We start from the raw sequence: 23,348 nt of genomic DNA, 5'->3' as shown, positions 1-23,348 counted from the left end.
GAAGAAAGGAAAGACGAGCTCAGTGTAAAACATTTCAGCAAAGGCAGGCTCAGTTGCCTTGTGATGGGACCCTAGCCTTTCGATGACATGAGCCCATGGTCTTCAAACCACTTCCCTCACTCCCATCAATGTGGGTCAGCACACCTTCTGCAGGGGACATGGGAAAATCCATAGACGGCAACTGGAAAATTGCTCTGAACTCATGAGAGAATATAAGCACTTAACTGGATATTAATTTGAGGCAACAAGAAAATTTATTCAAAGAAATTTAGAAGATCCTAAAGAAAGAAATAAGGACAGACATAAATAAATGGAGATGTGTGTTACCTGTGACTGAGCAGCTAACAAGCTGGTTTCCCCAGCACCCTCACATAATTCTGTAAGCTGCCCTACACTCTAGAGTTAAATCCTTTGTCTTACAAAAAGTAGGTCTCACTAAGCTGGGGCATATGATAAGCTGAGACAGGGAGGACACATGTCTCACTAAGCTGGGGCATATGATAAGTGAGCCAGGTAGAGAATATTTTTGTTAGGTTATCTACCATCTGCAATTTATTTTTGTAGAAGTTTTGTTAGATTTTGTTATCAATGCACTGCTGGTGAGAGTGCAAATTGGTTCAATCTCCCCAAAGGGAAATTTGGCAACATCAAAATATCAAATGAGTATATTATCCCTTGTAAGCTCCTTCACCTCAGAGACCTTTGTCTGTTTTGTTCACTGATATATCCCAAGCAACTAGCACAGTGTCTGGCGCATAGTAGGCGCTGAATAAATGTTTGTTGAATGAAAAAAAAATGAGTATACTCTTTGACTCAGCAGTTCCACATCTAGAAGTAAATAATAAGACAGTATAAAAAGATAAATTCAACTATATTCATGGCAGTATTTTTCTAATCTTTCACTTCTCCATGAAAAGGTGATTGACAAAATAAATCATAAAATAATCACCATCCATGAGACAACATTCACAATATACTACTTAGTGAAAAGGCACGTTAGTACAGTACACATTACTGTACTATGTTTTCGCTACTCAAAGTGCCAGTCTATTAACTGATTTTTAGCATCCATAAATATAAATCAACACACTGCCTCCTTCGTTGAAAATCTTTTGTCATAGCAAATAATACAATAATTTCTCTTACTCTCAGTATCTTCATATGCTTAATGCAGATAAAAATCAGGATTTATAAAATGTATGTTTCTTTAAGGCCTTAATGAAACTAGAACAAGTTCTTTGAAAACAGAAAGATATTACCAGACACATGTCCCGTTTTGTAGGGATGCTAGGCTATGTGTCATCATATGTTAATACAGGAAACACCATACACCTTTTTCAAATAATGGGTAATTGAAATACACCAATGTGCTTAATAAATAATTCCAAAAGAGAAAAAAAAGCAGAGCACCAGTAGTATTTATATACCAATATAACTGGATATATGGATGGTGATCTACATCAAATGTTAATTCAGGCCATGTGGTATATATACAGAGCTGATATGGACGTGCCCTTCCCACCACAGACACATGGGAGCTCCAGATTAAATATAACCAATGAACTAAATCCAATTACGTACATGAGCTCCAAAAGACAAATATACCCCAGATTTCAAAATCAAAGAAAAGCAAAGCCAAAGCCTCAGAAATCCACTGGGGTTTTAGTCTCAGATTTAGGGGTGATGGGCCTACATGAGGATGAATAACAGGCACTAAAGCTCCATCCAGAACTCCCTGCCAAAATGAGGCCCAGACCACCATGAAGAACACTCTTGCAAGCAAAAATTAAGACTATTCAGAGCCTGCTCACTAGCCCAAGAAAGAGCAAAGACATTGCTGAGTATCCCAGACCTTGAGTTAAAAAAAAAAAATCACCTGTAAAAAATGGAAATTCTAAGCTCACACAAGATGAGGGGGTCTAAGTTTTTTCTCCATGCATAGTTTAAGAATGCAAATGAATAGTTAATATATAAAGTGATCCAAGACCACTAAAATCCCTAGGGATCCAGCAAACACAACATTAAAATCTTTACTCTTAGCAACTCTTCCACAGCTCAGGGCTTACAGAAAACTCTAACAATAAACTACCAAAATTAAATATCACAGACCACATAAGGAAACAAATTACCATAAGAGTGAGTAGCAGACCCCAAAATTGACACACCAAGAAGTAAAAACAATAGACTAGAAAAGAATCATGTTTTTAGATAATTTAGAAACCATAATGAAGAAATAAGATACTATAGGAAAAGAACAGATTTTTTTAAGTAATCAAACAATTTTTTAAATAAAAACTTATCACTGGAATGAAAAATGATCAGTAGGTTAAATAGCAGACTAGATCTAAGTTAAAAGAGAACTGCTGAAGTGGAAAACAAATCTGAAGAAATTATGAGATGGGGGAAGGGAGGAAAGAAAAGAGAAAGAATGAGTATCACTGAACAAGTGGTTAATAGATATGAAACACAGAAAGAGAAGCTGCAACATATGTCAGTCTAATAATGTTTAAGAAGGAAAGAACTGGGGGCAGGGGAAATAGGGGGAGAGGTAATGCTCAAAGAGATAATGACTAAGAACTTTCCAGAATTAGGGAGCTGAGAATTAATATTGAAAATGTCTTGAACAAGATAAATAAAAACAAATCACCAAAAAAAAAAAAAAAACTTCAGTATAAATCTAACAAAATATTACAAGATCTATATGAGGAAAACTATAAAACTCTGATAAAGGAAATCAAAGAAGAACTAAATAAATGGAGAGATACACTATGTTCATGGATAGGAAGACTCAATATTTTCAAGATGTCAGGTCTTCCCAAATTGATCTATACATGCAAAGCAATCCCAATAAAAATCCCAGCAAGTTATATTGTGGATATCAACAAACTGATTCTAAAGTTTGTACGTTGAGGCAAAAGACCCAAAATAGCCAACACAATATTGAAGGAGAAGAACAAAGTTGGAAGACTGAAGTTACCTGAATACAAGATTATCTAGTAGTTACAGTAATCAAGACAGTGTAGTATTGGAGAAAGAATAAACAGATTAATGGAACAAAATAGCCCAGAAATAGAATCTCATAAATATAGTCAACTGATCTTTGACAAAGGCTCAAAGGCAATACAATGGAGCAAAAACAGTCTCTTCAACAAATGGTACGGAACAACTGGACATCACCTGCAAAAAAATTAATCTAGACACAGACCTTACACTCTCCACAAAAATTAATTCAAAATGGATTAAAGACCTAAATGTAAAACACAAAAGTATCAAGCTCCTAGAAGATAACATAGGAGAAAACCCAAATGACCTTGGGTATGGTGATGCCTTTTTAGATACAACACAAAAGGCAGGATCCATGAAGAATTGATAAACTGGACTTCATTAAAATTAATAACTTCTGCTCTGTGAAAGACAATGTCAAGAGAATTAGAAGACAAGCCATAGACTAGGAGAAAATATTTGCAAAAGATACAGCTGATAAAGGACAGTTATCTAAAATATACAAAGAACTATATAACTCAACAATAAGGAAACAAACCACTCAATTAAAAAAATGGATCAAGACCTTAACAAACACCTCACCAAAAAATATATTCAGATGTCAAATAAGCATATTAAAAGATGCTCCACATCTCATCAGGAATGTGAATTAAAACAATGAGATACCACTACACTCCTAGTATCTAATGGCCAAGCAGAAAGGCTCTGGGTTCAATGAACCAGTCATCTCTGGTGGTAAGGATGAAGTTCTGTACTGAAAACAGGGTCTTTGGGAAGAGCCCCAAAATGAAGGGAAAGACCACTGGACATCTTCACCTCCCAAACTCACAAGATGATAAAAGCTGGGCCTACATCCATGCATGCACAGAGTAAGAGACAGAAAACATTGTTCAAGGGTCACTGAAACATGAAAACATTGTTCATGTTATAAAAGTAGTTTTGACCTTGCTGACCTTCTAAAAGTCTTAGGGACCTTGACCACCCTGGGTTCCCAGGTCCACACTGTGAGAACTGTGTAAAGGATGGGATCCAGGAAAGAGGAGGCTTACAATAAAGAAACAGACTGAATTTAGCAAACATTTGAATGGTTACTCTATGCAAGCCACCATGCTTATTCAATAGAATGACAAAGTTGAGGAAATATACCTAAAAGTAGATCTTTTCCTCAAGGGGCATATAGAATAGAAAGAGGTTAAAATAGAAAAATATAACCGAAGAGGTATAGGTAAAATGAATGACGGATTCTGTTTGGGAGAGTTGATAAAGACGTCAAAGACAAAACAGCATGTGATTTGGACCACAATGGGGGAGAGGCACCTTTTTAAGAAATTAATTTCAGACTCTCCCTTTCTATTCATTTTATAAACAGTGATTTTATCAGATAAAAACAGAAATGCTTGTCTCAGGGAGCTAACTCAATTTCTAAAGACTAGGATAGTCTTATCTCGATTACAAGGAGCTAATGACTCTGGTTACAGCTCTTTTACTATAGAATAGCTTTCAGGTGATAAGTAGCAACCAAAAATGAAAGTGCTCCGAGTTTCAAGAAAGGGACATGAAATCAAAATCAATACCTTCCATTAGGCAAACCTTTTCCGAATAGTTTCATTTTCTAAGCTCTAACTAACTAAGGGTCAATAATTTTAAAGGAAGAATTCAAACAGTAGTTGGTCATTGCACAGAACAATACTATCAGGCAGTAAGGAAATGTCTAGTTTCCAGGTATCTGTCACCCTCTTACTAAGTCCAAAAAAAAAATGATTTGAAATGGATAAAACCACTTGTAAGAGTATACAGTACAAGCATATAGAGCCTTAAACTTTAAATAGTCTCCTATCCCCATGTGATGCCACACATGCTAGCAAGGAGCCTTCATAAAATCCACTTGCCCCTGAGAGAGAACAGCTTCTCTTTGACACAATTCTCATCCCCCTTATTGTTCTTACTGTGTCGTTCACCAACTCTCAACTCAAATTTCACAGCTTCGTCCTGACCTCCTTTACTTTTAAACTTTTCCAAAAAGAATTTGAGTGTTTTCATTTTTATAATTTTGTAACAGCTTTCATAAAATGAATTCACAAGGCATGCAGTCTTCTGCTTCTTCAAGCTCCCTGCAGCAGGATCTCATTCAGTCATGACTTTCCCAGTAACAGTTCAAAGGCCAAACATTACCTTCCCTGCCCCCCTTCCACCACCATCCTTCCTACAGCACATCAGCTCTCTGGTAGGAGGGAGGAGATCAATTTCTTTTCTGAGAAAGGCAATTATCATTTCAGACTTTACCATCCCTATGTTATCTAAAGTTTAAAAGAGAAATGTGATACTCCAAACAAAAATACAATTGAAGATGTAGATACAAAAGTATCATGGGAGTATGGCAGACAGAACCTAAGATGGTCTCCAAATGTCCCCATCTCCTAGTAGTCATGCCCTTGTTTAATCCCTTCATTTTGAGTTCAGCCAGAATCTATAAGTTGCTTCTAACCAATGGAACATGACAAAGATTTTAATACCTGTCTTGGCAGAAGACTCTGTCCCTTCTTCGCTTTGATGAAGTAAGTGGCCATACTGGGGAGGCTCACATCTAAGGATGACCTCCAGCCAAGAGCCAGCAAGAGATTGAGGCCCTCAGTCCATCAGCCCACAAGTCCAAGTCTTTTCAGGGCCTGAGTCTTGCCAACACTATGTGAGCTTGGAAGGTGATCCTTCCCCAGTCAAGCCTCAGGCCTTCAGATGAGAACCCAGCCCTGGCTGACAGCTTAATTGCAGCCTTGCAGACTCCTGATTTCCAGAAGCCCTGCCCAGACTCCTAACCTAGAGAGCTGACAAATGTATGTTGTTTTAATCCACTAAGTTTGTTGTAATTTGTTATTCAGCAATAGATAACAAATACAGGGAGAGCACAAAGAAAAATAATACGTATAGCTATAATTATGACGGTAATTATCACCCCTAAAATCTAACAATTGATTTTATGCAAATAGACCCATTAGGGAAAACATTGCAATGCACCTCTAAAAAGTCTAAGGAAAGGATGGTAGGGGCTGAGGGGTGAAGGGTTGTCTTCCACCTCCTCCCTGTAGAGAAGCAGGGGCGGGCTGGTTGAAGGCAGCCTAGCTTCTGGGGACTCTACAAACCTGAGATTGACAAAGTCAGTGTGTCTCAGCCAAAACTCAAAGGAATAGTGAAACCAAAGGAAAACAAACAAACAAACAAACAAAAACGATCGGCAGGTACAGAGATTACAGAATGAGTTGGGAAGCAAGAGAAACAGGGACTAACAAGATGGGTAGTGAGAGGGCCTCCCAGGGCAGGAGTGAAACAGAGAAAGGCTACTCTCAGAACCTGGATGGCCAAGGTCAGGATCAGCAGAGACAGCAGGCAGATGAGGTCATTATATATGGACATTACTAGAAGATTAAGCCTTTTTAGAGCTCAGTAATGGGACCACCAGCAATATCCTCAGGCTTATCATCATCATTGGACAAGCTTTTATAAGACTTCAGAGCCAGCTCTGAGGACACACCCTAAAGCAACCTCCACCCAGTGCTACAGCTGCCCATCAGTCATGGCCACACAAGAGGCAGGCCACAAGGCCCAGAGAGATCCCCGAGAGCCAATCAGCAGAGAGGATCCCAGAATGCTCCTGGACCTTCAGTAAAAGAAGTAGTTGTTGGAGCCCCTCTAAGAGCCCAGCACTGAAACCTCCCAGGTTGTTAAAGGCTGTAGGTACACATATGCACCACAAGCCCACGTACTCACATGCTGCACCACACTTGCACAAAACAATGAGCATTGGAAAAGAACACATCACAATTAATACTGCTACGTAAAATCTGAGTTCTGCACCTTCCGGTGATTTCTCCTGGAGTCTCTTCCCTGCAGTCTTATATTTCTAAACAGATCATTTGGTCTTCATTTTATATTCTTCACAAGGAAAAATGGAATCAATGACTAGGGACCCCATTTCTGAAGGTCGGACCTTTCTTGTAACATAAGGCACATACTATGGGAAGGATGTTGTAGGGAGCGAGGAGACAGACAATTATTTAATGGCTACTGTGTGCACGATCTCAGTTAATTCTTGCAACTCCTCAGAGTGGAAAAAGACAAAGCCTCCAGGAAGTTAAACAACTTCCCTGAGGTTACCCAGCCAGTAAGTGGCAGGGCCAGAGTTCAAAACATGGGCATCTCTGAAACTAGGCCTGTGCTTTCTTCGACCATCCCACAGAGAGTTCATCAATCTTTTGAAATTTCTATTGAGCTAACTCAATTGAAAATCTAATTTTGATTGGTAACAGATTATGATTAAAGTAGTATATAAATATACAACTATATAAGCCAGGGAAATTTTCACATAGGGTGGATAAAATCATTATATGTCTCTTAACCTTTGCTCCATTGTAAGTCAAACTATAAAATGTGACTTAGTGCATTCCTAAAATTAGAACTCTCAAAAATATTATACTCTGGTAATAAGAAAATCTAATGTAAAGGGATAGTATCTATGTATAAATTTAAACTGCCTAAAATCAGTTGTGCATAGCCCCTTAATGCAAGGTTGATAACTGCACATAAGAATTTTGTTTGCAATATGTGCTTCAGATGCCTCCCTAATTTATTAGAAAGAGCTGTCAATCATTTTACCATCATTTTAACATACAGATAATCATTGTCAAATGGCATAATGGGCATGTTTTAAATCAATCCATAATGCTAAATAATAGTAATTAATTACTAAATGATATCCTAGTGACCTAAGAGAATAAATGTCATCCACATCTACCCACACTCAGGAGGTTTACTCCTCCCAAGAGATCTGGCCCATTTCTGTTACAAAACATTAGAAAGTCAGCTCACTAAAAAAAAAAAAAGCTTCACTGGACTTACCAAATCAAAGATGCCACGCTGAAATTAAAACTTAGGGAATTCTACTCAAATAGTATGAAATTAGTCATTCTAACTTTCGGAAAGTTTCAATAGGATAACATCAAATGAATAAATTGGTCCAGAATACTGTCTCCTTACCCATCTTTATGTTTTCTTCAGGAATTTAATTCTTGGTTTAAAAACAGAAGGAGGAGTTTGGAAAACAAAACGAAAACAAGCAGCTTCTCAGACGCTTTCTTCTACACCACTTATAATTACCCAGGCTTCATCAGCTTTTCAAACTTAGAACAAGTGCACAAGCCATATTCCTCAAATCAGTGCATTTCTCAGAACTCTGGTTACTATCTTGCAACCCTAACAAGTTCTAAATGCTATCATCTTGTATTACAGAATTGTTACTTTTCTTAAGTGCAATAGCAGCATGAGGGTTATGGGAGAAAAAAAATGTACACAGAAGCGCACTGAACATCAGCGGTTAAAATAACATTATGTCTTGGAATTGCTTTCAAAATAGCACCTAAAAACGGGGGAGGGGGAGAGCGGGTATGTAAATGCAAAATGCTGATGATTTTTAAAGCTGGGTTACCTGAGTACATGGGGTTCATTATACTATTCTCTCTTCTTTCAGATGTACATGAAATTTTCCATAATAAAAAGTTTTGTGACCATCATCATCTCAAACCAGAATTAGGAGTCCAGAATTGAGTCTTTCAATATTATTTCTTTCAAAAAGTAAACTAAATAGTATTAGACCACAATGCCTAGAATTATAGATCAGCATCCCAGTGCTGTCATTTATGGGTTTTTTTTTAATTGAAGTATAGTTGATTTACAATGTTTTGTTAATTTCTGCTATACAGCAAAGTGATTCAGTTATACATATGTATCAAAAAGGGAATGTAAAAAAAAAAACAATACCTTTTAAAAATCTCACTAAAAAAAAGAAAAATACTTAGGAATAAACCTGACCAAGGAGGCAAAGACTTATATGCTGAGAACTATAAAACATTAATAATGGAAACTGAAGATGATTCAAAGAAATGGAAAGATATCCCATGCTCTTGGATTGGAAGAATTAATATTGTTAAAATGGCCATACTACCCAAAGCAATCTACAGATTTAATGTGATCCCTATCAAATTACCCATGACATTTTTCATAGAACTAGAATAAATAATCCTAAAATTTACATGGAACCATATGCTTTGTTTTGTTTTTCAAATTTACAGAAGAGTTGCAAGAATAGTACAAAGAACTCCTAGATTCACCAAATGTTAAGATTTGGCATATTTTATCTCCTTCTTTCTTGTATAACACACATATACATAAATATGCACACATATACACAAACATTTTTCTCCTAAACCATTTGAGATTTAGTTGCAGACATCATGTCCCCTTACCCCTAAGGACTCCAGTTTCCCCTAAGGAAGACAGTCCCTTCCAAACTGCAGTAAAAACATCCTATTTAGGGAATCTAACACTGATACAAGGCTATTATCCAACATACAATCCATATTCAAATTTCCCCAATTATTACAATTTGTCCTTTGTAGCATTTTTTCCTGATTTGGGTCAGATCCAAAACCATCTATTGCATTTACTTATCTCTTTAGTCTCCTTCAATCTGGAACAGTGCCTCAGGCATCTTTCATGACACTGACTTTTGTGGAATGTCTCCAAATGTGGGCTTGTCTGATATTTCCTCCTGATTAGAACCAGGTTATGTGTTTTTGGCATAAGTGTCGCTGTATCCTTCTCAGGGCTTCAGATCAGGAAGCCACAGGATACCAGTTTGCCCCATTACTAGTGATGATAACTTTGATGGTTTGGTTAAGGTAGTGAACCCCACGTTTCTGCACTAACATTACCCTTTTCCCCTTTGCAATTAATAAGAAATCTGTGGGGAAATTCCCCAAAACTGTAAATATTCTGGCCTTCAAGTTTTCACACAATACTTTAGCATCCATGGATGATTACTGTATGAATCAAGTGTTACTATGATGGTTGCAAAGTAGTCATTTTCTAACTCTTTTTGTCTATATTTTTTAGTTGGCATCATTTCCAATCATAATAAATATTAAAAACTTACAAACAAGTTTACCCAAGAATTTGAGTACTTTTTCAAAGTCGAGCAATTTTCTTTTAAATCCTCAACATCCTAAGTCCTGAACATCTCAAGTGTAACTGTTTTAGCAGATATCCCTAACCTTTACCTGCTTAGAGCCTAAATTTGATTTTTCCCTCCCCTGCTTTCTCTTCCTTCTGTCCTCCAGGACTATGCAGAGTGGAAACTGCTGCTGGGATAAGCAGGATTGGGAAGAAGGAAATTCCAGGTTGTCGACCAGTAAGCGGAGGGAGGAATGGCCTGTGGGGTAGCAACTTGTGGATGGACCCGGCCAAAATGACACACTACGAACCAGTAAACCAGGAGCAACCAGATGGGGACTAGATATTTCCCTGATGAAGCCAAATACTCATCCACAACAGCCCCAAAGACCCATCCACCCAAGAATGCCCCGAGTTCCAGGGCATAATACAATTACATATTTCCAACATTGCCCAAACATGCCTGGCAGTTCCTGAGAAATTATGCTTATAAACAGACTACAGTGACTTTAACAATAAAGACTCATCAGGGGAAGTATTAGTAATGGAACGAACGACATATATGGAAGAAAAAGAGAAAAATACTTCACTATGATCTGGAAACACAAAACTATCTGCAACACTGTAACCGAAAGTGGGGTCCGGCAGCTTGCCACTCAAAAGCCAATAAAGAGGCAAGGTTGGTGGAAAGGAAAGTTTGCTTTATTTTGGATGCCGACAAACTGGTGGGGGGGGGCGAGGGGAGGGGCGGGGGGAGGTAGACTTCTGTCCAAAGCCCGCCCCCCACCCGACAATCAGTGGGCAAGAGCTTTTATAGGTGAAGGGAGGGGGCTACTTGCAGAAACAGTACAGTCAGCTCTGCCAGTCATCTTGAAATTGGTCGTGTGGTGGTCTGACCAGCATCATCTTGATTGTTTTAAATACGATTAATCTTCAGTTCCAGGGTCAGTTTGTTCCCACTTCCTTGAGGCCAGTTCTTGGAATTGTGGCAGCTTAAGTCACGGCTACAGCCTGGTCATCATGTAGTTAACTTCTTCCACCTGGTGGAGGTTTTAGTATCCACGAGACAGCTCACAGGATAGGGCTCAGAATATTATCTATAGCCCTTGAGGAGGAACTAAAGGTCCTTAACTAGGCTTAATGACTAAACTATTATTATTTACTCTTGTTGGACTGTTTTCCTTTGTTCCTGCATTTTCTCACTTCTCTGATTAAACTTATTCTACAGCTAAAGTTTTCCCACAGACAAAAGGCAGGTGGAGGACATGGGGGGCAAGGACCATAGGGGGTCCTGCTCCATTTCAATACTTATTACTGAGAAACTCAAGAAACATAGGCCAAATACCTATGTACCACCACTTTATATAATAACCAGGCTGCTCATATTAACAGGGTTTTGGGATTTTTTTCTCTACTAGTCTCACCTTTTTTCTATTACAATTCCTCCCAACTGTTTCAACCTTTTAAAGATCTTATAAACCTGAGTTATACAAATAAAAACATGCATAGCCCAAGGGGAATTTAGTTTGAAGGTCTTAAAGATCCTTATCATTTCACCATAACTCTCTGAAAACCAAGGTGAGGCTCTCAGATTCTCCATTCTTCCTCTGGAATCTGCCCTCAGACAGCACGCTGTCCGAACACAAGGACATTTTCGTTCTATTTGTTACATTCTTTTTGGTGAACATTATAAGTTGCCAGGCAAATATTTTTTAAATATCTCTATTTTTTACACATTTACATACCACATTCGTAAAGGAGGTCCTTCTGGATTCCTTCCAGAAATGACTGGAGAGGATTCAGGTTTTGCTCGGCTTTGGAACTAATTTTTCTCTCAAGGGGAAATTTCTTGGGGGACAAAAATAGAGAAAGCAGTCATCTATAGCCCTAAGGCGACAGTGCCCAGGTTTGATTTATGTTCATGAGGCCATGTACCCGCCACACAGTGACAGGACTGAAGAAGGGACTGTCATTCTGTGCTCCTACCTGCCTCTCACCTGTCATTCCCACATTTACAGATGAGAGAAGGACAGGGAGCACGGCTGCTTCACCTGGAACTTGATAGAAACATAAAATTCTCGGACTACAACCCAGATTTACTGAATCACAGACTCTGGGAGGGCCAGCAATCTGGTTTAACAAGCCCTCCAGGTGATTCTGATACAGATTAAAATCTGAGATGTATTACTTAAAAAAATAATGATGTCAAAGTATTTTTGAAAGCTCTTGGAGTAATTCTAATAAGCAACCAAGCTGAGATCACCTTTATGCTAACTGTAAGAAAATTGTGGGACTGTAAGCTGTAGATATGGTCAAGATTTAGAGAGAATTTTTCAAGACACTGGCTGAGAATACTTCCCTTCTTTTCATTTCCCTAGTAGGGACACATAGTAAGTCTGTCACTCTACTTCTGAATGAGAACAAAGACAAACTAATCATCCTCTACCTCTGGAAACCTTTCATAGTTTCAGCTCCATGCCAGCTGAGAAGGAACATAATTAAGATTGCACCTAAAAAAAGGCTCAAGAGCTAAGCTGGTTGAATATCATTACCATTTTTTCATAAACAAAACAAATGGGCTAAAGTTTGATTCTTCAGTAGAGTTGAATATAGCTTGTAAGGAAGTCAAAGAAATATTTCTCTAAATAAATTGGGAAGAGCATGGCCAATTTTTTTTCTAGGATACCAAATGTATCATCTTTACCCTAAATATAAGAAAATGAATAATGGTACACTGTCCCACAGCATTTGTGGGATGCAAACAATTGCCTATAGATACTTCAGGCCCCTTTGCCTTTGTTTTTAAGAAGTACAAGAATAAGGCCAAATCTAATTATCTTCCTCTTTCTTGAGTATTACTTTGTTAATAAAAGGCTAAATCCATAATTTCTTTTCCTAGACAAAAAAAAAAAAAAAAATAGTGAGCTAAACTACACTTTTTATAAATGAGCAGAGAAAAAGAGAGGCTTGGCCCAGATGAGCCAATTTTATTATAAACACCTGATCTAGATTTTTTCATTTAAAAAGGGGGAGAGCATGTTGGTATCTCCACACATACAAACTGATGGCAAAGAAAGAGGGCAACCACCCTGTACTAAGAGCCTACCATGTGCTTATCACCATGCAGGACATGTGACAGATTTGTTCTGACTTTAAAGATAAAGAAACTGAGGTCATTTGGAACCTTCCATGGTCCCATGGAAGTGAATTTCAGAGGTTTCAAATACAGGTCTGTTTGGCTACAGAAACCCATGTTCTCTGCACTATAGCAAAGCTGTGTTCTTGGTTGGGATAATAGTTTGTTTAAAAGAAAAATAATAATGAACTATTGCAGAAATGCTGACCCCCCCATCTTCCCATCTTTGTCCCTTCTCACCTTTCAAAGATGCGTACCAAAGGGCCTCTCCAGCCAGTACACCATTCATTCATTCATTTAAGCCCCTAACATGTGCCAGGTCTGTACTAAGGGCTCAGACACAACACCTCCTGCGTGCTAGGTACGCGGCAGGTGTGACCAGTGGTTTTACTCGGACCTCCCTTTGAGGTTCCACCAACACGCACCCAGCTTCCGACACAGCTAACTTAACCAGCTTTCATAGATGTGATTCCATTTCCAAAAGCACTGAGCAATAAAGCAGTGGTGCCAAGATGCCAAAAGCAGGCCAACCCAGCGCCTTCCAACACTTCCGTTCAGTAGTTTTAACCTGACACGTCCACGCGCTCACCTCGTTCACTGTCCATGGTGACCAGGTACGGTCTCTGGCCGCTGGGGCCACTGGGCAGCCGATCGGTCAGGCCACCCTTATGCCCAGAAGGCGAGCACGCAAACCCAGCCCAGAACTCGGGGCGAACCTTGAATTCAGCGCCAAGAGCTCGCGGCGCCTGGGTGGCAGGGCTCCCCAAAGGTCGGCTCTAGCCCGGGGACACCCCCCAAAGGGCTGCGTTGGCAAGGCCCGCTGCCCCGCGGCATCGAGCGTCCCCTCCACCTGGGCGTCCGCCGCACGCCCTTCTGCCACATCCCTCCGGGACGGGCTGCCAGGGCCGCCTGCGCCTCTCCAGTCCTGCCCGGCCGCAGAGGGTGACGGGCTGAGGGGCGAGAGGGCACCCGGCCGCGGCTCCCGCGAGCCCTGCACAAAGGCGGGCGTCGGAAACAGGAGGACTTCCCACCCCCGGGCCCCGCGGCCTCCCACCCGCGGCCTCCGCCGCCCGAGCGCACTTACTGTCGGTCGCCATGGTCCGGCCCGGGGTTGCGGGGCGGCCGCCGGCGCCTGGGGTACCGGCGCCGAGCCGGGCCGGCGCGCTCCTCGCCAGGCCCCGCGCGCTCGGGGGCCGCGCCGCGCACAGCCCCTCCCGCCGCGCGCCCCCGCCGCGCCGCCCCGCGCCCCGAGAGCCGAGGCCCGCGGGCAGAGCCGGCCGAGCCCCGGAGCCCGGAGGCTGACTCACCCCTCCCCGCCTCGAAGCGTGTGTCCTCCTTCCCCGACCCTCCCCGTAACACAGTGAACGCAGCCACTTGGAAGCAGGCTCCTGGCCGCGCTCCTTTCCCACCACGTTCCCCGCTACGTTCTCGTTTCCGTCTCACCTTTTCCAATGTTCACCTCATCCTTGCCTCGACCTTCCTGCCTGCGGCTTGGCACCTCCAACCACTGCAAGGAGCAAAGCAGGAAAAGAGAGTTGAGAGTGGGAGGCGACGCTCAGCCAGGTGCAGGACGCTAATCTCCTGGCCCGAGAACTCCTGGGAAACCCGCCCAACACCACCCTGGTAGGTTGCAAGGGTCCTGTGCTTCTCGTGTTACCATCTGTTTTGTCTCCAGTGTGAAATCAGTGTCTGGCACATAGTAGGCTCTCAGTAAATATCTGTTGGGTGGGTGGGTGAACGGAGGCCTGCGTGAATAAATGGAGGATTGACTAAATGGCCAGCTAACTGGATGCCACCTGGATGAGCAACTGATTAACAGATGACCACCGGCCCAACCCGGCCCTACCAGCTGACTGTGAGCGGATCCTTGAGTACCCTGAATCAGACTGAATGAGGGAGCCAATGAATGAGTTTTGTGCCTCCCAGGCCCTTCGTGATTCAGAAGGGCTCCAAGCTGAAGCCATCTGTGAGAGATGTATGAATGTTCCTGAAGTCCAGAAACCAATTTCTTATGGGCTCTTGGTATATCAGGGGGAGTGAGACCCCCTGATGAGACCCCCCCATGTCCCTGATGTAAACAATCAAATGACTCAAACATGTGCCCTGAAGCATATGGTAGCTATTTACTTCTTACAGATACATCTGTCTGATGCATTTGGGGAAGCACCTTCCACCCAATCAGTGGGGATTCCAGTAGGGATCATCCCAGCCCTGGGCTAGACGCTGAGAAGACACTGAAGTAAGGCAGGGGCAGAAGCAGCTCCCATTTGGCTGGGCAGACACAGAAAGCAACCAGGGAACAAGCCAGGACTCCTTTCTGATCCGTCCACAGAGCACAGATGAGGGAGACATGGATATTCTGATTGGGCCCCATATCCAGAGCCAGTACATCTGAAGTGGGACTGAGGGCATCATTTTTTTGTTGTTTGTTTTTGATCTTTTTGTGTTTAACACAGGTGATTCTGAAGCACACTTATAATTAACCTCAGAGATCTGACTCATTTGGCTTTCACACCAACCCTCTGTGGTAGGCCCCAATGCCCAAAGACTTGAAATGGGTTAGATGGAGAACGGGGTGGGGCGGGGGGGGGGGGGGAGAAAGGATTAAATATGACCCTGGAGTTTTGACCTTGTTGGAGGCTCACAAACCAGAATGTTAAGCTGATTTGAGGGGGAAGATGGTGATTTGGGTTTGAAGTCATTTGAAGGGTCAGTAGAACATTGGTGAGGTTCTTTATTCATTAATTGAGCCTACCTGTGTAAGTCAGAAAGAGGAAAAATCATAACTCAACGTATAAGTTCAATAATTGTTTTCTGAATGACCAGTTCGAAAGCAAGTTTATTTGCCTGGAGCCAGATGTCAGATGAGGAGGGTTAAGGAATAAGTAGACCTCAAAGAGGTAGAGGCCCTGGTATAGATAATTCTCTCCAAAAGTTTGGCAGTACAGGGAATGAGGAATGGAGAGCTTCAGAGGAGAACAGGCTTGAGGTGAGATTGGTTTTTTTGTTTTGTTTTTTAAGATAGAGGATTGTTCAGAAGGAAAGATACTTCTGCCCTTATATTCAAATATGTAAAAGAAAAAAATTCGCTTTTCTACAACTAAGTTAACTTTCTGGCCCAAGTCCGAATTCCACCTATTGTTAGGAACCTTGATTTGAGTCAGTTCTCGATGAACTCCATCAATTCAGAGGCAATTCAGAGATTTCCCTCCCCACTTTTTCTTGCAGTTGTGGAAACGCTTGGAGGAAAGGGTTATAAAGCATCAGGAATGTGAAGAGGTATTTGGCCCTCGGGCACCGTCTCCTCCCTGTGAGGGACCACTTGTCTGAATTTCAGAGCTCATCAGACCTCCTCCGTCAGGAATGGCCCCCTGTTGTCTGTCCACGAGTGCGGCATCCATTGCTCTGTCCTCTTACCCACACCCAAAGCCTCTCCGGGTCTGACTTTTTCCCCTTGACCTTCCCGTTGCTTTTGAGGGGAAGGAGGATGACGTGCCCATGCCATTCTGGGGAAACAGGGAAACCTGGGAAGGAGTCTCAGGCCTTTTCTAACAAGCCACACACACAATCACTTTTTTCTTATCATTCTTTTACTGTAGTGATGAAGAGGAACTCTGCATGGTTTGCCAACAAACAAGACGTGTTTAATATGGTGTTAGACAAAGGTCCCCCTAAGTCTCAATTGCCCCAATCTATCTGTAAGTTCTACCATCCCCCACCAGTCATTAGCAATAAGACTTTTCTCTAAGAAAGTAAAAGGAATGAGTACGGGATGTTTTCAACTACATACAATGCATAAGGGTGGCTTAAACAGTAAAAACGTTGTATTGTCTCCTATAATGAGGAGTCCAAAGGTGGGTAGTCCCATCGTTAGTTTGGCATCTCAACAGTGTCAGTGGAAAGTCAGACTCCTTCCCTCTTCCTCCTCAGCCATCCTGAGTCTGTTGGCAGCAGTCCCCCCTCATGATCACAGTAAGATGAAACCTCATGTCCTCACAGGACAACTTTCCAGAAGGAGGGGGAGGGCATTCCTTCTCATCTCTCTCTGCAGTCAGGGAAGGCAATCTTTGTAAAAAGCTCCCTCCATCAACTCTAGCTGCAGTGGAGGCTGGGAAAGCAAATGTCTGTTATTTTTAGCTTCTCTGACATGAGGTAGGTTCTGTCAATAAGGAAGAAGGGAGTAGCGAAGGGCTGTTAAGAATCTCTCCTCAGTTCTCTCCTTGGTGACCCTTCCTCTCTCCATGGCTGAGGAAATCTGTCTCCTAATAAGAGGCTGGAAAAATGACTGTTAAAACATCCTGTTTTCTTGCAAATCTGTGTCTTGTATGTGGACCTTAGCTTTTGAAATTCAAAAGCCAAGGTTTTGGCCCATTTGAGTTCTCTACACAAACTAAGGCCACAGATGCCAAGGTCTACGAGCCACAACTACTGAGCCCACGTGCCACAACTACTGAAACCCGCGCACCTAGAGCCCGTGCTCTGCAACAAGAGAGGCCACCCCAATGAGAAGCTCACGCACCGCAACGAAGAGTGTCCCCTGCTCGCCCCAACTAGAGAAAGCCTGTGTGCAGCAACAAAGACCCAACACAGCCAAAAATAAATAAATTTTTTAAAAAAGAGACATGGTAAATAAAGTTACATATTAGGAGTGAAAACTACCTAAGTCCATGTCAAGCTAGGATTCCAACACACTTCCAAGGGGAGAAGAAGGAGCCACTGGAGAGAAAGGATCTGAAATATAGAGAAAGGCGGGAATAGGTTTTGGATGAAAGTGTGGCTGGCATCACCAGTGTACAGAGTTCCACCTTGGAGAGAAAGACTCATTTTTAGTCTCAGAAACTTAAGTTGAGGAAAACAGGCTGATGAAGGTCCTCTTTGTGGTTGGAAGAGGGAGGTTGAGGGAGTGCAGGCGTGCTCTGTGGCCCCAGCGTTCTCTGTAACATAGGACGCATGCTGAGTTGCCAAGAAGGAAGGGAGCAGAGAGAAGGTTGAGGGCTTAGGACAGTGGGAACGGTTTAAACTGCCTCTGTTAGGAAGGTGAAAGGGAATCCAAGGGATGAATAGAAGAAAAGGACTTCCGGTCCACAGCGAGGACCCACCTGGAATTAGACCTCGGGAGCCCAGGAAGCAAGGCAGCCATGTGGAAGCTTTCTCCAGCATCACTGGGGAAAGCAGGGGATGGAAGGAGATGGGACTTGAAGGAAGGCTAAAAGACAGAGGACTTCGAGGTCACCGTGTCCCCATAGCTACTAGCCACAGGGCTCAGCGGGTTGGAAGGATAAGTGAAGCCACAACAGGAGTGAGGAGGGACTGGGAGAATGCAGAGGCCCAGGGTCTGGCGCCCCTGAAGACCTAAGTAGGAGGACAGGCTCGAATGGCCTGGGAGAACATATGCTCTTGGGGCTGTGTATCCATAAGGGGAGTCGGGACAGGGAAAAGACTGGACCAACCATGTGTTCATAAAATGCTTTAGCTAAGGTGATTACTGAAGTATGATTGCTGCAGGGCTTTTCTGACTTTGCCATAATTGTGACTCAAATGTCACCATCCATGTTGCTTGAGTTCATTTCCAGAATAAGAAAGGACAAATGCCTCTTATACACGCGGCGTACACGCGGCGTGGAAACCACCATATAGGCCCTCTGAACCTTGACCTGTGACCACATCCTGTTGACTTTATCAGCACTCTGGCTATAAACAAGCCTGAGAGCAGGGAGCGGGGAGGGGCTGCAGCCACTTTCTGTGGGTCTGCGTCATGGCAGAGACTATTTTTGGTTGAAAAAGCTATTGCTTTGTCTCTTTGTTAAAGTAGGTGAAAATAGAAAAATTACTTTAACTATGATTTGTGCATGTAGCCTGAGAGCTTCTGAGCAATTTATCTGACAAGAGGAAAGAGGAGTTTTTGTTTGTTTTATGTAAAACTTGCCTTTGATTTTCATTTGGACTCTTTATCTGTCCTAAGCATCTGAACTCAAATACTTCAGAACAGTCAGATATAATATGGATGATGGTAATAGACAGAGAGTAAGATTAAGAACCCCTGGTGGTTCCAAGATCAAGGCAATGGCACATTCAGTGTCTGATGAGAACTTGCTTCCTGGTTCACAGAGGGCCATCTTCTCACATGTGTCCTCACAGAGAGGAAAGGGAATAAGAACTCACTGGGGCCTCTTTTATAAGGGCACTCATCTCATTCATGAGAGCTCCACTCTCATGACCTAATCACCTCCCAAAGGCCCCACCCACCGCCAAATACCATCACGTTGGGGATTAAGTTTTAACATGAATTTTGTGGGGACAGAAACATTCAACATTCAGTCTATAGCACCCTCAATAAAGGCAGTGACTTTCTAATTGCCAAGCTGAAAAGGATAATTTTTGGTCTTTATCGTATCATACTGCTGCATATGATGACTAACTTACCACTCCCTCCTTGAAATTCTATTCCCTCAACTTGTGTGACACTTTGTTTTCTTACACTTCCTCCTGCATTTCATATCGTTATCAATAGTTCTTCTCCAAGGTCCTCTTCCCCTCAAATTTTCCTTATATTGATGCTCCACCCTCAGTTCATTGCTCTATCCTCCACACTCCCTTGGTATCCCATCATCTCTCATGGTCTCAACAACCAATTCTTTGTAATATGTGTGCAATCTCCCCTGAGATTCAGACTCGTATGTGGTGGTTAAAGTGCAGGTTCTGGAGCCAGACCACATGGGTTCCAACAATGGCTTTATCACTCAGCAGCTCTGTGATCTTGGGCAAGTTACTTAACATCTTTGTGCCTTTGTTTCCTCTTCTCTGAAGTGATGATAAATTAATAACTCCTGGGACTCCCACTTCTGGCAGTATGACGGATCAGATACTTTCAAAGGCTATTCTAACTCTTCCCGAATAAATTACTATAAAAATAACTATTCATGCATTCCTGTGCTCACTAAAAAGTAAGGAAAATTTCCAAGGGGAAGATGAAAACAATGGGCTAAAATTAGAGCAGTGGCAGTAAGTCGTAAGCAAGTGGGATGGAGACCAGTGAAGCAGAGTTGAACTGCTAACTCTTGCAATCAAGAACCCAAACTTTGAGACCAAACTTGAGACTCCAAGGATTTTAGAGGTACCAGAATATTACTATTCCTGGCTCACAGTAGTGTTCCTGACGTTTTTTAAAACTATAAAACTGAAGTCATTTATTGATCATTCACTTTTCTCAAAAACACAAATGTGAGAATCAAGATAAATATACCCAAGACTCACCAGCCCTTGCAGAATAGGAAGAAGCCCTGGACAGAAAGCATGCAGATGTTTTTCCTTATACTTAATGTCTGCACTTCCTCACACATTCTAGAGTCCCATGTTTTGTCACCTCTTGCAGGAGAAAGGAAACTGAAGCTACAAGAATCATGTATAAGAGGGTCACAACAACTTTAAAGCTTTTGATGCTAATGGCTGGTACATTCTAGTTTGCAACTCTGATGAACGATATTAAATAAGAACTGTCAAATACCTACTCCCAGCTAACCTTTACTGTCATTCTTTGAAACTGCATCTCTGGTACTACTTATGTTCCTTCATTGTAGCTGTTGTTTCTCCCAAAGCACAAACCCCAAAAGCCAGCAAAAAACAGCAAACGTTAAGTCCTCTTTAAAGGGAAGCATCCCAAATTAGGCCCACCAGCTTCCACGTGTTAGGTTCAAGAAAAATATGAGCTCCAAATGAAAATTACCAAATACAGCAAGGATAGAACCACCATGAGAGAGAGTTAGCAGAAACAACAAATAATAGACTGATTTGTTGAATTTCAGATAGTGAAATTATCAAGTACAGAATGTAAAATAATTATGTTTGAAGTATCTCATGAAATAAATGACGAACTTAAAAAACTGATCAAAGAATGAGAATATATCACATATATCTAGGCAGATATAAATAAAACTCTCAGAAATGAAAAAACAAAGTGAAAATTTAAAACTCAGTGGATGGAGCCATGGCCTGGCTAGGACTTAGCTCCCCTTGGCACCAAGAATTCCAGCCTAAAGAGGCCTGCCTGAAGGCCACGCCTCACTGGTTTCATTTCATGTAGTCACCCAGACTGTACAAATCGCTAGAGATACTCTCCTCATTTGATCAAAACTTGATGTCAGAAAGTATGTAAATCCACCAAAGGACAAAGAGATATCTGACTATACAGCCCTGAGGAGACAGGCTACATTTTTCATTTTCTTCGCTGAAGCATTAAGTCCCAATTATGTGGAGTGCAGTTTTGTGAATGAATTATACTTGTAAATATAAGGGATTTTCAGAGAGAAAGCTAATAGAGTTATTTACTGGTATAGTATGTATATGGGTAATTTTGTTGGTAATTCACTTTTTTTTCCTTTACTTAGCGCCATTTAATGTATCCAAAAAAGCTTTTTTTTTAAAACTCAAAATAGATAAGATCACAATCTCTTAAAAGCAATACATTTAATACATTCATAACATTTCAAATGAGTACATACATGCTATAGGTTTTCAATCTTCCTTGGACAACACAAAAAACACAGTATTCAAATTGCAAGTTTTGACAGGAACATGAAATCTCATTTTGACACAAAGACAGGTTTAAAAAATAATAAAACCAACACTGAACTAATCGAGCACCAGCAGGCTTCCTTAAATCTTCCATCCTATCCCACTTTTGAAATCATATGGCTGCCTTCTATACCATCATTTCTTCTTCCCTACCCAACAATTCGACAAAAAAATTAGATAAAAAATTATAGATGTGTCACTGAATGAGTACCACAACAGGCTAAAGAAAAAAAAAAAAAAAGCCCACTTACTTGTTGAATGTTGAAAGAGGAGAATAAGATTAGGTGGGAAAACTGTAAGGCGTTTGATTTATTCACTTCACTCTGATATCAGAGCACAGGAATTGTGCTCAAAGGACCTAATAAAGATGCCAAGAAATATGCCAACATTATTTATAAAAGGAAGGCTGCAGTCATGTCTATGAAGAGCTTATAATACCATGGAAAAATATTTAAGTTATAAAGTTAAATGAGAAAGTAGAATACAAAACTGTATACTCAGTATGATCTCAACTACGTAAAACCAAGCCAAAAAAAGGCTAAAAGTTCAAAATGTTAAGTTAGTGGTTGTATTTAAGTAGTGTACCTAATTGGATCTTTTCTCTTCCTTTATTTTTGTCTCTTCCAACACTTTCTCTACTGGGGAGTTTTGTTTTTTGTTTTTTGTTTTTTTTAACGATTAGCTACCAAAAAAGGATGCCTGATAGAAGTATTGAATTTGAGTTAATGAATTTAAGTCCAGCCTATAGGAAAGGATCTGTACATGTATAAAATTAGAAAACATTCCAGGCTACCCTCTGAATCCACGGTGTGTTAGCAGTAACTTCCGAGACGCTGGAGGGCTTTGTCCTCTCCTCCAGCCAGGTGCAAAGTGTCACCAGATCCTGCCTGATGAAAAACTGCTGAATCGAACAAAAATGTCATGGATTTACAAAAAGGAACAGAAGTACCCACATTTGGCAAAAACCTATTTATAGTACAGGAGTAGCTCTTTAATAATATGACAAGGGGACGGCTATTTTCTCCTATCTTCTGTGCAGATAGCAAGTTTCAAAAAAGCTATCATCAATAAGAACTGTAGAAAGCTAATCCTGGCTTAGAAACAGAAATAAAACAGCCCTGCGACAACAGTGGATGGAGCAAAGCCACGATTTAGAAAATTATAAAAACTGCTTTCTATAACATTGATGCCCTTGAAAACATTCGTTTACTGTATATACTTTAAGGTCCCCACTACCACCCGCTCTCAAAAAAAAGGGTGAAAACCTCTAACACTTTCTACCAAAGTAGCCACTGGTTTGTTCATTCAGCAAACACTGAGGGAAGGCTCATAACGTGCGAGGCACTGGAGTCTCAAAGAGCCGACGGCTATGCCCCTGCCCCAAGGACACCTTGGTCTCTCAGAGCGGGACATGGGCACATCACCAACCATGATACAGGAATGAAAAGCAGACGCCACTGCTTTCCTACAACTCAAGAATAAGCTACAATTCTCACTGAATTACTTACACAAAAGTCCTTACACAGAAACTTTCCTGACTCACTAGGAGACAAAAATGCAACTCCTTTCCCTTGATAAATACTTCTAGAAGGGACAGGCATTAAATTACATTTTGTGATATTTGCCCTTAAACATCACA

The 23,348-nt window shown here is 41.4% G+C and overlaps 1 protein-coding gene across 3 annotated transcripts in view; it reads right to left on the bottom strand.

The window, feature by feature from the left end:
* Positions 1-14,382, bottom strand: part of SYT16 (synaptotagmin 16) — a 259,391-nt gene extending 245,009 nt beyond the window's left edge. Inside the window, exon 1 of one of the 3 annotated variants that reach the window (XM_057544750.1) lies at positions 14,223-14,382. In XM_057544750.1, coding sequence (XP_057400733.1) covers positions 14,223-14,235 — 13 coding nt within the window. In that variant the 5' untranslated portion in view covers positions 14,236-14,382. Of the gene's footprint in view, positions 1-13,727; positions 13,774-14,222 lie in introns of those variants that run through there. The other 2 variants (XM_028169216.2, XM_028169217.2) reach the window with 2 other exon arrangements.
* Between the last annotated feature and the right edge of the window lie 8,966 nt (positions 14,383-23,348).

The sequence above is a fragment of the Balaenoptera acutorostrata genome, chromosome 3 (genome assembly GCF_949987535.1).
Source record: "Balaenoptera acutorostrata chromosome 3, mBalAcu1.1, whole genome shotgun sequence".
In the NCBI taxonomy this organism is placed as follows: Eukaryota; Metazoa; Chordata; class Mammalia; order Artiodactyla; family Balaenopteridae; genus Balaenoptera; species Balaenoptera acutorostrata.
Note: the sequence above shows the minus strand (reverse complement) of the source record. Positions and strands in the feature narration are given on the sequence as shown.